The sequence below is a fragment of the Agelaius tricolor genome, unplaced genomic scaffold (assembly GCF_023055355.1).
Source record: "Agelaius tricolor isolate 1412-34295 unplaced genomic scaffold, bAgeTri1.0.p SCAF_3, whole genome shotgun sequence".
NCBI lineage: Eukaryota > Metazoa > Chordata > Aves > Passeriformes > Icteridae > Agelaius > Agelaius tricolor.
The window spans coordinates 48,097,258-48,113,135 of NW_027269263.1; the positions used below are offsets into that span (position 1 = coordinate 48,097,258).

At 36.9% G+C, this 15,878-nt stretch overlaps 1 protein-coding gene and 1 long non-coding RNA gene across 6 annotated transcripts in view; one reads left to right on the forward strand and one right to left on the reverse strand.

The window, feature by feature from the left end:
• Positions 1-2,575: 2,575 nt before the first annotated feature.
• The window catches only part of LOC139588421 (uncharacterized), a 43,120-nt gene continuing 29,817 nt past the window's right edge, over positions 2,576-15,878 (forward strand). Inside the window, exons 1-3 of the long non-coding RNA XR_011678669.1 lie at positions 2,576-2,653; positions 2,996-3,051; positions 8,294-8,518. This is a non-coding gene — a long non-coding RNA (uncharacterized lncRNA). The remainder of the gene's footprint in view (positions 2,654-2,995; positions 3,052-8,293; positions 8,519-15,878) is intronic.
• The window catches only part of SLC13A1 (solute carrier family 13 member 1), a 51,556-nt gene continuing 46,942 nt past the window's right edge, over positions 11,265-15,878 (reverse strand). For 4 of the 5 annotated variants that reach the window (XM_071423762.1, XM_071423764.1, XM_071423761.1 and 1 more), the window contains one exon: positions 11,265-15,855. In XM_071423762.1, coding sequence (XP_071279863.1) covers positions 15,712-15,855 — 144 coding nt within the window. In that variant the 3' untranslated portion in view covers positions 11,265-15,711. The remainder of the gene's footprint in view (positions 15,856-15,878) is intronic. The other variant, XM_071423763.1, reaches the window with a different exon arrangement.

Below are 15,878 nucleotides of genomic sequence, written 5' to 3' on the forward strand. Positions count from 1 at the left end.
TTTGATAAATATCCTGAGGCAATAGTTTGGAGTAGGCTAAACTTTTAGCTATTTTACTGTTAAACATCTTGACTGAAGCATCCTCTAGTGGGTGTCTCTCCCTTGCCTCTAGAAGTCATTTCAGAGGGCTGAAGCTCTGCTTTGTAGGATAGCTGCTAAGTCAAATGAATCTTCTTCTATGGGCATCTCTCTCTCCCCCTTGCAACTAGATAGGAGCTCCAGAAAAGAGGATTAATTGAAAGACCTCTACTGTAACTGGCTAAAATGTAGGGCAAAGAATTTCATGCAGAGAAAAGTATCTCTCTATTTCAATACCAGGATTTTAAATGTCTCAGCTCCTACTTAAGCCTGTACTTGGTGAAACTCAGATTTTAATTTAGTTTGAGCAGCAGCTCTGGATTTGAAAATGAATTATTTATTTTGTGTATGTAAAGAAGGGGCCAATGTCCAAATGATGCTACAAATCTGCTTTAAATAAACTCAGTTAAAACCAGTAGCATGCCTAAAGTCTCTCTTTATCATTTTATATGAAGATGTGAAAAAGTTATTTAGATGAAATAAAGCTGCCTTCAGGCAGTTTTAATTTTCAACAGAACTGATTTGACTGATCGCTATATTGCAGACAGCATGGGTCCTGGCTGCACGGCAGGAATAACATTTTTATATAGATGAGCTGTTCTTGATTAATTTATTTGTGATAGAAAGCTCAGGTGGACCTCTGTAACATCAGAGCGTGGTCACTGCAATGGTCTAAACATGTACTCACATATCTGTTTGTTTATTATGTTTAATTGGGAGCAGCCCATGGAGAATATTTCCTCCTGCCCATGCAAAAGCTGAGGGATCTCTCCAAGGCCACGTTAGGAGTCTGGGGAAGCCTGGGAGCAGGAAGGCTGTCCCACCTAATGCATCACTGCTGATGGACATTCAGCAGGACTTGGAGAAGATTTCCCAGTTGCCTTTGTGCATTATTTTTTTTCTTTAAGGCATATCACAAGTATTAATGCAATTGTAAGGAAAATACTCCTTGGCAAACATTAATGGTCTTTTGGACTTTTCTAATAGAAAAGCAGTCTTGACTTTTAAATTTATAAAATTTAAACTAAGTGTGCAAGAGCTATTGGTTTCTATTGCAGTTCTGGTATCATCCTTACCTCCAGTTTGGCTGTGCCACAGCATCCTTTTCAAGGCTATTCCATGATATTAAACAGACCTCCCTGTTTATTTAAAATTTATCTCTCAAGCTCCCTACCATGAAAAGTATTGTTTTGGGGGTTATGTAGCAGAAATTCATGTGTGCCTCTGGATCCAGGTCATTAAATATTTAAATATCAGTTCAGACTAATTTTGGTTTCATGAATTGTTTGCGTGAAGCGTGTAAGCAGCTCAGAGGTTGGCCAAGCCAAAAAAAAAATACAAAGACACATGAGGGATAGGAGTCAAAGAAAAGGGAAAGCAGGAGAATAATTGCTTCTGGCATCATTTTACAGTTTTAAGATAAGTTTTGAAAAAGTATTACCTCATTTTTCCTCTCATTTATGTAATTGCACTCTCCAAGATCATGAAGAAAAGCAGAAAACAACCCAAAAACCCCGTAAGTTAGATCTTAGAGCATAAAGGTCTTGGAGCATAAAAATATCATCACTACTACTGAAAGAGAATATATCTTTTTACAGATACTTAGGCTTGTCATTTTTAAAGCCCTGGTCCTGTCAGGCAGTTGGATCCCCTACAGGACAGGTGGAATTTAAATAAATAAATATCATGGTGTTCAGAGTAAATCTATTTATGACAGAGAGAAAGAAAAACACTTGGGCAGGTTCCCAAATATGATGAACAAATTAAGATACTCTTGAGTATATCCAACAGATGTTATCTGTAAATTTTATCTATACAAATGCAATATTAAAAGCTCAGTGGACTTTATCTGGCCTGGTATCGCTGGCCACTACCCAGCAAAGCACTTACACATTGGTAATTTTAAGGACAGGGTGTCCTGGTTTCAAGCCAGAATACCCAGCAGCACAGTGGAACAAGACAATGATAAGCAGTTTGACAATACTATCCTGCTGCTTCTCAAAGACACCTGTATGCAGTTGATTCCAACATATTATTTTACCAATATGTATTGAAGATACACATCGATTATACATTTTTCCCCATTTTTTCAGTGCTAAACAAATAGCAAAATTGTTGTACTCTCTACAATCTAAAAGCCAGATAAATAATAATTCACTTCTGAATATGTATTTGATAAAGAGAACAGAACAAAAGGGAGTGCTAATGTGCATTTCTGTTATGGAAATTTTTCATTGCCATAACTTTACTAGAAGAGGATTCCTGTAGATGCTGTCTGTGAATATATCTTTAATTCTCCCATCTTGTTAGGAACGCATTATTAGATTTTCACATCTGTCATTTGCTTACCATAAATGCCAGCAGCTACTATTTTTTTCCCTTACCTTTTATGAAGTGAAAGGATACTTTTCCCATCCAGCTTCAAACCAAACAACTAGGATAACAACAAGAATGCACCTTACCACAACATTTTAATTCCTTCCCAGGTAAACTCACATTTAGATATCTTCCCTTGGGTGAAGAAAGGACAATGAAAGAGCCATGATCTTTCCAAACAGCGTACAGCCTATGGATGGTAAGAGTTATTGGTGTTAAATGTATTAAAGGGAAAATTCATATGCCTAGAATCTTTAAGGGCCAACAAGACAGATTGTTGTATTAGATTGTTGAAGTCACCATTAGGCTTTAAGTTCTATAAGTCACATTAATAGTTCTTGTATTTAATGACTAACAAATAGCACAGTCTTAAATTCCCAGGGAGCAGTAATTCTTCCTTTGGTAAAAAGACAGTGATTTGTCAAAAAACCAGGACTATTAAATTAAACTATATTCTGTGAATAAACTGTATTTATTTACAGACATCTGTCTTAGTTTGCTGCATGTGACCCTATTAGATGTTTATTTTTACAATGGCGAGGTTCTCTCAGTGCTATATCTTCAAGGGATGTTTCAAGAAGATAGTGTCTTTAAAAAGTAAGAATTCTTTCTTTGCATCTCTGCATGCTAGCACTCCTGGGGGGTGCAGGGGGCAGGAGGGTGGAATTTACCCTGATTCCAGCTGGAAAAGGAAAAGCAACATTGACCAAGCAGTTATTAGGGTTATTGGAAATTTGGGATTTATTCATATGTGGCAATTTGGTACAATAGAGCATTCCTATTGTTTTGTGGACATCTGTGCAAGGTCAGCCAAAACCTAATCTAGTCTCCTGAGGTCTCTCCAGACAATTGCCACCTCTTTGTGCATGTGCTTGAACTTTTCCTTCTGGATAAAAGGAAAGTGAGAAAACAGAAGATTGTTTTTGTAAAAAGTAGCTGGAAACTGAATGAGCAAGGGAAGAAAGCCACCCATTAGGGAAGCTTACAGGATTCCTTGCTTTAGATGCTAAAAAGGATTTGATGTTTTCTGTAACTGTTTCAGGTTTTCTTTTACTTCTTTAGCTTTAAACCATGAGGTCTAGGGATCATGTTTATTTTCACTGCACTCTACTGTCTCAGGAAGAGGCTCCTTCACCTACAGCTATTTCTCAGTCTGGGAAACAATTAACCTTATTTGACTTTGCTACTGACTATGCCATCTATTTCCTACACTAGGAAATAGATGGCATTATGACATCATCTTGAACTTGAGTATGCATAGTTTTAACAAAAGAATATGGTGAAAATTTCAGCACATTTTCTCTGTTTTTTTCACCTTGTTCCAATAAAACTACTCATTCTATCTTGGATAATATTGAGCAACTTATTTTGAATGTCAGCAATCTCCTAGAAGATTGTGAGAGTGTTTTTATTCCATATCTTCAATAGTATTTGTTAAAAAAAGAACTTGCAAGTTGAGCTACTGGTTAGAATGAAACCGCAGAAAAACAGTGAAGAGAAGCCCATGGCCCCTATCTCATGATCCTCTCTTAGACACTACACAAATTCTATACACAATCCCTTTCCTAGTGAGACCTGAGTGGTGATTCTCATGTTGCTCCATGAATATCAGTTATTATTTTTTCATAGATCCATGGAAAGCCTCTGATACAAATATATTTATAGCTGAATATGTAATGTTGCATATTAACTTCACTTAGCTGCAATTAGCTGAGGCAATGCCAATTAAAACTGAAACTGCAGAAAGTCTTTGCATAATTATTTAGTATTATCTATCCTGTGTTTTTCTAACTGCTACCTGTAGTCTAATTAGTGGCAGAGACCATTAATAAATTTAAGGTCAAATTATGTTACCTATCTTAAAAATAATAAGGAAATCAGTTAGAGGAATTGGAAATATCAGCAGGCAAAGCTCAATGGCCCTAATAGATTTAGTGACCTTTACCCCTGAGATAGGTTAGTATTTATTATGGTGCTATGATTGCTTCCTGAAATATTTTAGATGCTATTGTTTGCTTCTTGGAGGCACTTCAACAAGGTTCTATGAAGTCAGAAAAACTGGATACATACAGATGCTTCTCAGAAAGAGAAGACAAAACTGCTACTCCATTATATCCTACATACATGGCTTTAATTTTATGCTCAGATGTTTAAAGAACTTCCAACATGCTCCTGAATATTTATTTCCATAATGTTGTACATCCTGAAGCACAAACACATGAAGTGCCAGAAAGCCCATTAATGTGTCTCTTCACACCGAGAAGGTTTCTTCTATTTCCATTTTAGCAAGATTTCTTTATCATGGGTGGCCCAATAAGAAAGAAATGAGGTAAAGAAAAGCCATAGCTTATACCATGTGACAGCCATATTTGAAGTAAAAACAAAAGCATTGAACTTAATGTAAAACATTAAACATAAAGTAATCTGGAGAATAATTTCTATTTTCTCAGCTGAATTGAATGTAAGGACCTTCTGTCTGCATTAAAAAATTAGTGACAAATCACATCCATTCCACTTCTGTGCACCTTTGTGGAACAGACTCATAAAGGGTACAACATCTGAGCTCCCATGACTTTTGCAATTGCAGTGTGCCAATGTTTAGCTGTCTGATAATGTGCATGCTTCTGCTGCCTGGCACACACAGTGACACCAAGCTGAGCAGGAGCCATGAACTAGGACTGCTTACTGGTACTTGCTCATTGGTTCTTGTCTTTCCAGAACCCTCCACAGCCAGTATTCAAAATGCATTTCTAGTAGCAAAGAACATAAAAGATACAACAGAATATTGTTTAACAAACAAATTTGAAGGAGTATAAAGTCTAGGCCATAGCTTACGGGGTAAGAGATGTAGTCAGTATGTCACCAAGAAGAGAAAAACTTCTGACCTTTTACTTCTTTATAAATTTTCATTAAAAAGTCAGTTGTAACCAATGCTCAATAAATGGGAATTATAAAGGGTATGGAAAGCAATCCAGAATAGAAAAAGAACAGGTGAAGGACATTTGAACAGATATGATGGACTCAAACCAGAGATAATTTATTGAATTATGCTCTTGAATATTTCAGGAATCTACATGAAACAATTTCTGAATGATCACTTCTTTGTGAGAAAGTACACAGCAAGGTCTGACATGAGTAAATAATGAGCAACTAAATGTGTCAGGCTCACTTGGATACACAGAATCCTATTTTAGCAATCAAATAACCAATTTTAAATATTTAGATGATAATAACTTGGTAAGAAACAGCCAACACTAGTTTTTCAAAAGCCAGTCATGCCAGAAAAAGCAACGTCTTCTCTGACTATGCAGCAAGTAAATTAAGAAGCAATAAAAGCAATGTATCTTAGGTTTAGTAAGGGTTTTGTTTCACTGCATTCTCCTAAGTAATTTAGAGTGATAGGACCTACAAGAAAGTTACATAGTGTAGGTAGAACACATATATAGTGTGTCCAAAATCTGTGCTTAAAAAAACAAGGGTCATTTGCCAAAAACAGTGGAGGCATGTATCTAGTAGATATATATCTTTGAGAAAATTTTGGTTCTGGATTCCTGTAGCATTAGTTTAATCAGTGATTTAGATAACATGTAAGGGACTGATATAATAAAACCTACAGGTAACAGAAATGTTTTGTGGGTTGTGGTCTGTTTGGAGACAAATTTAGAATTCAAAACTGTGTAGCTAAATTGAGTAAATATTTTGAAATGCAGTCAAAGCTCCACCTGGTCTTGAGAATTTCCAGGGCTGAGACATCCACAGCTTCTCTGCACAGCTTCAGTGCCCCACCACCCTCTTGATAAAGACTTTCTTCCTTATATCCAATGTAAGTCTCCCCTCCTTCATTTGAAATCATTGCCCTTTGTCAGCAAGGTTACTCTAAATCCATTCATCCCCCAGTTTGTATTGATATTGGGATTTGCTCCAATCCAGGAGCAGCACCGTGCTCTTGGCCTTGTTGAACTAGGTGAGGATAAAGATTTTCTGAAGGTTCCCCATGAAGGATTCCAATGAAATGAACTTAATGAAGTTAAGGACTTCTTACCTGGACACAAGTAGGATTGAAAAAGTCCAGAGTCTGCAGTGGTTCATAAGCAGAGAAATATGCTTCACCAAAAGGAATTAAAAACTGGCATAAACTGCATTTTGGGATGTAGAAAAGGAGTGTGGATTACCGAACTCGGAGCTGATGGGGCTTTATCTAGATTTATCAGGAATGCCTGCCTATATATGATTGAACCCTAACAGGCCTCCACCTCTGTGGCACCTGGGTTTAGAAGAGATGTGAATACAGTGCAAAATGTCCAGAAAAGCATAAACAAATGAACAAAATTTTAAAAAATAATTATTATAAAATACTCAAGTGATTTAGAAATTAAAAACTGTCTAATGATGAAGAACCCACTAGGCAGATATCCCACTGAAAACTTTCCTCTGTCAGATAAATACATTTGCTTAAAACATACATAACTTTTTGAACATAAGACTTTTCCATACCTAATTTTGTCAATATTTCTGGGCATCTGGGAACTGGGCATCAAATATTCTGGGCATCTGGGAACTTAGGATACTGAACTTCACAAAGGAAATGCTGCTTCTATATACAGATAATTACATGAGCAGTAACACTTGTCAGACTCATCTACTGGGTAAAGGATAAGTTGTCTCTGTGCTGATCTATCCATGACTGGCCACTGGCATCATGCTCAGGAACTTACAGAAACATCTAAGTTCCTGGCATCATGCTCAGGAACTTACAGAAACATCTTAGAGAGCTGAAGTCCGAATAAGTGACAGAATGGCAGCTAAAATGTTAAACACAGACACAAAATAAACCATTACAGAGAGCATTGATCAATTGGTCACCACATCCTCTGGTTCCAGCTGAGACATGGCTACTTTATGTGAGAAAAAATTAAATTATATGTCATGGATTGGAATCTATATTATACAACTTCCTGTGCTACCAGAGTCTTCTTTCCTGAAACTCAAGTAGATGAACTTGGCATTCATCTGAATGGAGTTCTCTTTTCTCACTACCTTTTTTGGGGAATTATTTTCCAGCTGGAGCAGTACCTCCTGAAGCTAATAGCAACATTATCACCTGCAAATACTAATATGTTAACCAAATTAAAAACGTTTAATTATTTTGCCACGCTTTTTGCATTTACAAGTATTATTAATACAAGTTCATTACTTGTATTAACAATACAAGTATCTTGGCTATAATCAAAATTGCAAAGACTATTTATTGTCTTAATAAGTACCTTCCAAAACATTTTGCTATTGCTATGCTTTGAGGTATTTGTAGACTCAGGAAAATATGGAAAAATGCCCAAACCAGTTTCACATTCCAACTGATATTTAGTTACTTTCACAATTAAGATAGAAGCCAATATAATGCTAGCAATTTATTGCTTGGTCCTGCTGAAAGTCATTATTTTATCCTAGGGGAGCACGTATCTTGGGAAACAGTTCTATTTAATTTGCAACCATAATCAAGTGATGTGATTTTATTTATGTATGAATTTTATTTACAAATGGATTTCAGCAGGATGTGGCTCACAGCCTTGGGTAATCACACTGCAAGGGCTTACAGCTATTCTTAAAAGTAAAATGAGTGGGATTTTCTATAGTTCTGATCTACATAGCTCAAACCTTTCATTAATGTTGTCTGTCACCAGTCTCTGAAAATGTTTTTTACTTTCATTTGCTTTGTTAGCCTAAAAGAACACTCATAATTTTGCTAGGGCCCCACACAATACAGTAGCTAGCTGTAATTAGTACTATTGTTTTCTTTTAGTATTTTTTTGCTTTTCTTCTAACACTGTTTACTTTTCAGGAAAACAGCTCAACGGCTTCCAATCAGCGATAGCTTCCCATTTCCCAGATGTGGACAAGGAAGAAGACCCAAGATGTGCTGATGGGATATACATTCTACAGTTGTAGAAACTGAACCAAGTTGAGGATGCCTCCATGGACTGCAAGCTTCTTGTATGGGTATCTACTGTCAGAAGAGAACCTGGAGAACCATCCCAGGAGCTGTGCTCCCAGGTGACAATGCAAGGTAAAATCCATGGGAAGAGGTTGGATTAGGGTCCAGCTAACACTTAGCTGCGTTTGGTTGCTACCCGGTTTGCTGAGGGAGCATTATAGAAACAAAACCTGTTTGGCTGGACCAAGTTCATCTCTCTACTACTGTACTTTTTCACCTTTGAAGGGGAATAAGAGCAGATGGAAGTTTCCATCTTGGATTAGTTAGGAGGAGATTTAGACTTCCTGTGATTTAGTCCAATCACAGCTGTGAAGCAGAAGCAGAAAACTCCTAAGCTCCTGGCAGCTTCATATGGTGACCTTCATTGACCTTGTCAACATAATGAATAACACAACCTATTTTCTCTTTGTGTTCTGTAAAATCATACTGTAAGTGCAATACAACTTGAGAGTAAGGAGGGAGGTGGCTGCAAGAGGGCACTGGCAGTTCAGCTTTAGTTATAAGGCTTTAATCTTACTTCACTATTACATAAAGAGGATTCCACACCTAAGAATTTCAAGAGTGGAGTTCAAAAATGTCATCCTTGAGGTACTGCCTAAGCCATGTATTCAATAGTTGCTACACTGAAAATATGCAGTGTAACTAAGAAAAGGGTTAAAGGCTTATTGAAATTGAAGGATTGTTCTTAATGGGTGCAAAACTCCATCTGCTTTCACAGTGAGAACAGGAGAAATTACAGTGCTATCTATGCCATCCATTTCCTTCTCCTCTGATGCATTATAATAACATCTAAAGAAAGAACTAGCCACCACATGGTTTTCTATATTACGCAAACTGAACTTTTCAAATCCATGAAGAATGTCAGGAGAAGTTGTCAGTCTTGTACATGGATCATTACCAGTTTTGAAAGGTGAGACTCAGAACTGCAGATTGTAGGTTAGCTTCTCTCTCTCTCTCTCTCTCTCCCTCTCTCTTCCTTCCTCTTCTTATTCTTTGCTCCCATGCTCTTCTCATTTATTTTCTTTTCTTCATCTCTTCCTTTTATTTCTTTGCAATAAGAGACAGAACTTTTCAAAATAACTTAAGGGGGAAATTGTTCAGAGAAATCATCTAGGAGAGCAGAAAATGCTTTTCCCATTTGTTATGTATTCAAGCAAGTTCTACAAAATACAAGAGATTTAAACGTTTACTTCTGCTGAGACAAGTAGTAAAAACTATCAAATGCTTATGGCTTAGTTATTCCAGACTGACTTAGCCTAGGATGCTAATGGTTTTTAGCTTTAGTACATATGCTTGCTTTGCTATCTATGCTCATGATAAGCACAGGTGAAGATGGACATCATATAGTGTAGCATAAATTAAAATTTTCAGGATGAAGAAAACCTTACCTCAGTGATACTCTGTATACCACAAAGGTCTTGTCTCTTAGCCTGTTGAATTATATTGTTTTAGATCACACTTACTTCATTTTTAAAGTAAGCACCTGACCTGGAAAACCAGCTGTCTTTATTTTAGGCTTTGAAACTTTTTTTTGTTGCATGATTACTTACCTAAAGAGTTATATTCAAAGAAAAATCTGTGCATCTGCCTGCCTGCCTGCTTAGTCCTGGAAATATTAGACTACTCTCTTAGATTTTTCAAATTGATTCCTAATTTAGACATCTATGAATGCCACTGTGCCTGTATCTCTCTGTGGGGTATGAGACTAGATTCCAGCTGCAGAAAAACATTCCTATCCTCAGCCTCCCATGGTGAGAGTCTCTCCCTGTGCCTTGGAGGGGGCACCAGTGTGAGACAGCAGAGGTGTGACTGTGGTCCCAGCCACCAGACCCAGAGCTTCCCCTCACAGCTCATTGCCCAGGCTATTTACTTCAAGCTCTATATTTGGGGATCTGGAATTTTTCTCTGCTGGCTCTAAGGTCTGTCAGAAAAAGGCTGATCCTGGTAACACTAGTCTCTCTTGAGATGTAAAAGATGTGGGTTCAAATTAGTCAGCATTTGAGGAAGGGTCACAAATGTTTTCGTGCTTCCTGTGTTGTTAAAGGATGTTGGAGGATGAAAATGGAAATCTCTATGGGAAGTAAGCAAGATGCACAAAAATGCCCTGCAGCATTCTTGGATTGATGCATGAGGACAAGAGTTCCAGGACCATGCTTTTAACTAGAATTTTATTTTGGATAATTTTGGGTGCATCAGTTTGCTGATTCTTTAGACTTCTTCTGTACCTTTTATCCTACATCTTATACAGACATTTTGCAAGCTTAGGTCAGCAAGATGAAATTTTCACTCAAGTTTCCACATTGGCCACAACTGAAGATGGCAGAATCTGAGGCCCTCCACTGAAAGATGACCAAATGAAATGCTTGGAAGTGACTCTTCCAGCTATCCTTGTGGGTCTGCTCCAGCATCCTAACCTAAATTCGTTATTCCTGAATCAGAAACCAGGTGCTAAAGAGCTATTTTTCATAGGTATATGCCTTGCTTTCTGACCTTCTAATTTCTTATTAATCCCAAATCTGTTTGAGACTGTGATATATTTATTCTGTGTTTGTACAGGAACATGGCAGAGAGCAGATTTTTTACAGCTGCTTTTCAAAGCTGAAAGATCTTTCTCTTTTAAAAATTATTTTAAAAGTGAACTTTTTCAATATCCAGCAAATTTAAATTATTCTCAGCAATTGTTTTCCTCTGCCATGTATATGAAGAGTTGGGCTATAACAATAAAAAAGGTTTAAGAAATCTCAGGCACCTTTATTGACAAATAGCTTTTCTTTGCAGATCACAACTTTAGCTCTTGTAAGTGATAAACATGTTGGACTGAACAGCATTCAGAAAATATTTATTTTAAAAATACTAGATTTGTATTGTAAAGTAAAATTGTGCAGAAATTGAACATTGTGCAGGTAAAATAACATACATAAACTTCCAAACACAAAAGGCAAAAGTATTAGAGAATAGCACTGACAAGAATTCAGTTCAATTGATTGTTAAAACCATAAACCATCAAATGAAGTTTGCAGAGACAAAGACCTAAGCTGATAACTGAAATTATAATTTCTGACTAATAGCTGCAAAGTGATCTGATATATGTGCAGGCCTGACCTCTGGGGGATGTCCTCAGGTGCTCTGGGGCAGCAGGGTGTCACCATCAGAGAAAGTGGCATCCTGCTGTGGGCTGCCAAGGGCAGGGCAGGAGAGAGGGCAGGACTAAACTTCTGGACTTCTAAAGGCTCACTAGAAGCCTTCCAGTCCTGCCAGCAGCTGCACAAAATATGCAAGAGTATTTTTGTTGTTGTTACTCACAAGCAAGGTGGTTTAGTATCCACACCTAATCAAAGAGTTGTTAAGATCCAGGAATTTTTTTGCTACTCTCTTCCTGAGCTGCTGTGTTGCACTGCTCTTCAGTGAGCCCTTGAGCTATAGGCTGGATGATCTTAAACAAGCTAGACCCTGGCACTAAACAAACACAGTCATTTCAATTTAAAAGTACATAGAGGGGTTTATGCTGCAAGATTGATCTGATTGCCTGATTGTAAAACAGAAAAGTCAAGAAGATATTTCCAGGGTATACATGGTTTTTGGTTTCTGCTAATGTAAATGCACATCTTCCAAAATAAAGTGAAAATACACTTAATATTCCATGACCATAGAAAGGGAGAACAAAGACCAGGCACATATCCCCAGTGAAGTACATAGCAAAAGCTCCTTCTAATTCATCGGGAATGGGATCACAAATAAATAGTAAGTCACAAATATTACCTATGTACTATTACAGTAAACTGATTAGACTCATCTGATTCAAAGAAAAAAAACCACCTTTTATATGGAAATTAGGAACAAAGCAATTTAAAAATAGTTAATGTCATCATATAATAATCAACTCTTAAAATAATTATAGGTGCATTCCCACCATTTGTCCTAATACAAATTCTGGTCAAAGCAAGGAATATAATAGCAAGATATGAAGAGTGTGTTTCTGCTGGTGATCAGCATAGTGATCTGTTCCTGCAGTCCAAGCTAAATCCACTCCTTGGGTACCCAGATCACCAAATTCTGAATTTCTTTTTCTTCCATTTCAATGCTCTCAGGTGGGGAATAAAATATCAATATTAATCCCTGCACTGCAGGGTTGTTAATTTTTACTTAAAACATTCCTAAAAGCTTTAAAAAAGCTTTAAAAATAAGTTAATAATAACAAATAATCTCAAACATTGAGTCTGACCCATTCCTTAAACTTCTAGCAAAACAAGTTAATAATCCTGCTGAGAACCTACTTTCCCAGTGCTACCAACCTCATTTTTCATAACTGCCTTACTTGCAAGATAAAGTCTCCAAAACCAACATGTTTAATCATTTACTTTTGTCATTAACTTAGCATATTATGACACAATGAAGATGCTGGTTGCTGAAATTAAGTTTATATATAATTCTGTGTTTCATTTTAACAAATTACAAAAACATGAGGTCCAAGAGATGACCGGCTTTACAAATCTCTTCCTTGTCTCTTTGTATATTATCCACTGCATACACCAATTTTAGTGAAAATAGTTTTTAAAAATGCATCCTTCATGAAAAAATTTTACTATTTTTGCCTGTTTACTAAGATACTTAACCATAATTTCTTCCCTGAAAAAATGACTTAGGGAAATTCTGTGGTCTGAATTATAATGGTTCAGACATGACAGGCCTTTGTTGTCATACTGATTTTATGAATAAGCCAGAAAGTAAAGAAAATGAACAGCTGAAAATCAACCAGCACAAACAGCTTGAGCTTTACTGAAAACTGTATCACTTCTTATGGTTGATAGCTTCTCAAGAGTTCTCTTAACTGGTGCAAAATGGTTATTTTCTTCCATGAAGATATGCAACTTGAAGAGAGAATACTGGTGTCAAAGCCTGATTTAAAGGAGAAGTACATTCATTGACCTGTAGACCTCATTGTCATATTCAAGGCTAAGGTTATAACCAATTGCAGCCAATTCAATTTGGGAAAGTTAATAAAAGTCGGGGGCAGCTCAGAAGCAGTTAACAGATTTCATTTGGCTAAACAGCAGTTGCCACATGATTGTAAGGCTTTGCATTTCAGACCTGTGGAGATTAAAAATACAACATCCAGTGGGAGTGGTGAACATAAAGCCACAAAGAGGACTGTCTTCCCCATTTCATGGTTCATTAAAAAGTAAAAAAAAACCAAACCAGTTTTACTAACAGAAAAGTATCTATCCCAAATAAAAGGGAGAATAATGAGTCTGTTAACCTGAAATTAATATGTTTGCTTATTTGTTTAAAGGTAAAATATTTCACCACAGGGCCAGTAAAGCACTGGAGAACATTAGTCAGGGAAATTGTGCATGTTGGGTTTCATGTTGGAGATTTTCAAGATGACTAGACAAATCCCTGAGTAACCTGGTCTGAACAGACAATAACCTTGCTTTGAGCAAGACTGGATGCTTCTGAGACCCCTTCCACTTGAAATACTGTGATTCACTGTTTCCACTGCTTTTGAATAATTGGAAATTACTGACAAAATTGGAAAGTGATAGCTTAAAGTAAGTAAGAGCACTCTTTGCTGGTCTTCCTCTCTATGCCTTCAGGACTAAAGGTCTGAACAAGCCATGAGCTCCTGCACTGCACATGCTTATGAGAAAATACCATATGATATATTCCAGAGTTTGTATCTTGGATTAGTTACTTGTATCAGCATTTCCCTCGGGTACCTGACTTCATTTGGCCAAGCATTGTATATCTGTACTGATGATCATTACTACAGGGGATCAATAAGCATTATTTGTGTGGCGGCAGCTCCTGGTTTCCCCAGTGATGGTCATAGCCCTATTCTGCCACTGCACAAGAAAATTGTGATAGCAGCCTCGATCAGGCTTAAAAGCATGGTGTCATGCACCATTACTTATTTCAATACTTACACAGAATCATTAATTAAGAAAAAGTGCTTCTTTAATAATTCACTGGAGCTGAACCTGCCACTAATAGCTACAGGTAGCAAGCTACATATACAAGGTTACACACTGCATTCTGGCATTACAGAAGTCATGACTGACATCTCTAAATATGCAGTACCAAAAACAAATGTAAACCATTAATCAAAAACCAACAGCATTTTTTGGTTATTGTTGTTAGGAAAAATGGACGCTATCTTTAAAAGACAGATTGATGTTTACAAGTATCATATGGATGCCCCAAGGCATGATCCCATCTAAATACATGCAGCTTTCATTCAGACTACATTCAGACTACATGCTCTTTACAAATTATTATGGATCTTCACAACAAGTAAAGCTATAGTCTTTATGGTGAAAAATATGTAACAACCAAGAACATAATTATTTGGGGATATCTTTGAACTCCAACGTACATTCTGACCACATTACACTATTTTGTTAGAACATTATAATATTAACACAGTATAGTAACCTTAAACTGCCACCTGTCCTGCAGATATCATGAGCCTTCTGGTGAAGATTCACTTGGTTGACAGATTGACTGTTAAATCTTCAGCACTGTCTTATGGTTTCATTCCGCAAGGAGATATATCTGCTTTTGGCAGAGGTATGATGATAACTTGTACAGATCAACTCAGATCAATCAATATACATCTATCAAGAGAAATATTTTTTTTTTTCTTTTACAAAAGCAACAATGTATTTTAGTGAGGTCCTGGGAGGATAAACATATGCTTAAGCATGCATTCTCCTTCCAGGTTACAAGGTGCTTAAGAGATAAAGTGCTGTGTAAGCGGTCATGCTGCTCTTCTCCATTTTTTGTGCATTTTTGACTGGTCTGTAAACTATGGGTTCAAGACAGTCCCCTCCCCGATCTTTTGTTTGTGATCAACACTGTTTCAAACAAAGCTTGAATCTAGAAAACAGAAAACCAACATGCTCTCTGACAACCCCCAAAAAACTAATAACAAGGATTTTTATTTGAAATAATAAATTCTAAATTTCATTATTCTGCTACCCTGAGAATGGGGGCAAATTGCCCGTGATAATGGCTATGCACATTTATTTTTTCCTTCATAACATGAAGATATAAAAATTCAGACTAGCTGAACTAGATTAGAAACCTGATCTAACTATGATCTTTAGAAAGTCTAGTACTCTTCCTGATTAGACTCTCAGACTGGATCATCAGTCTCTAGGACTGTGAAATACAGCATTTATAGTAATGTAGATCCTTATAATTGTGGTGACTGAAAGCATTTTAAATGACTCACCACATGTGAGAAAATAAAAGGAAACTTTTTTTTACAGCCCAGTGCCATTTGTAGATGTGATGTTGGGTGCCCAACTTGGGTAAGTATAGAGATCAAATATAGGCACTATCCATGTCATGATTCCAAGCATAACTACAGCAACTCCGATGATGTTAATGCCCAAGCCAGCTTTCACCTAAAGAAGAGGAAAAGGAAAGC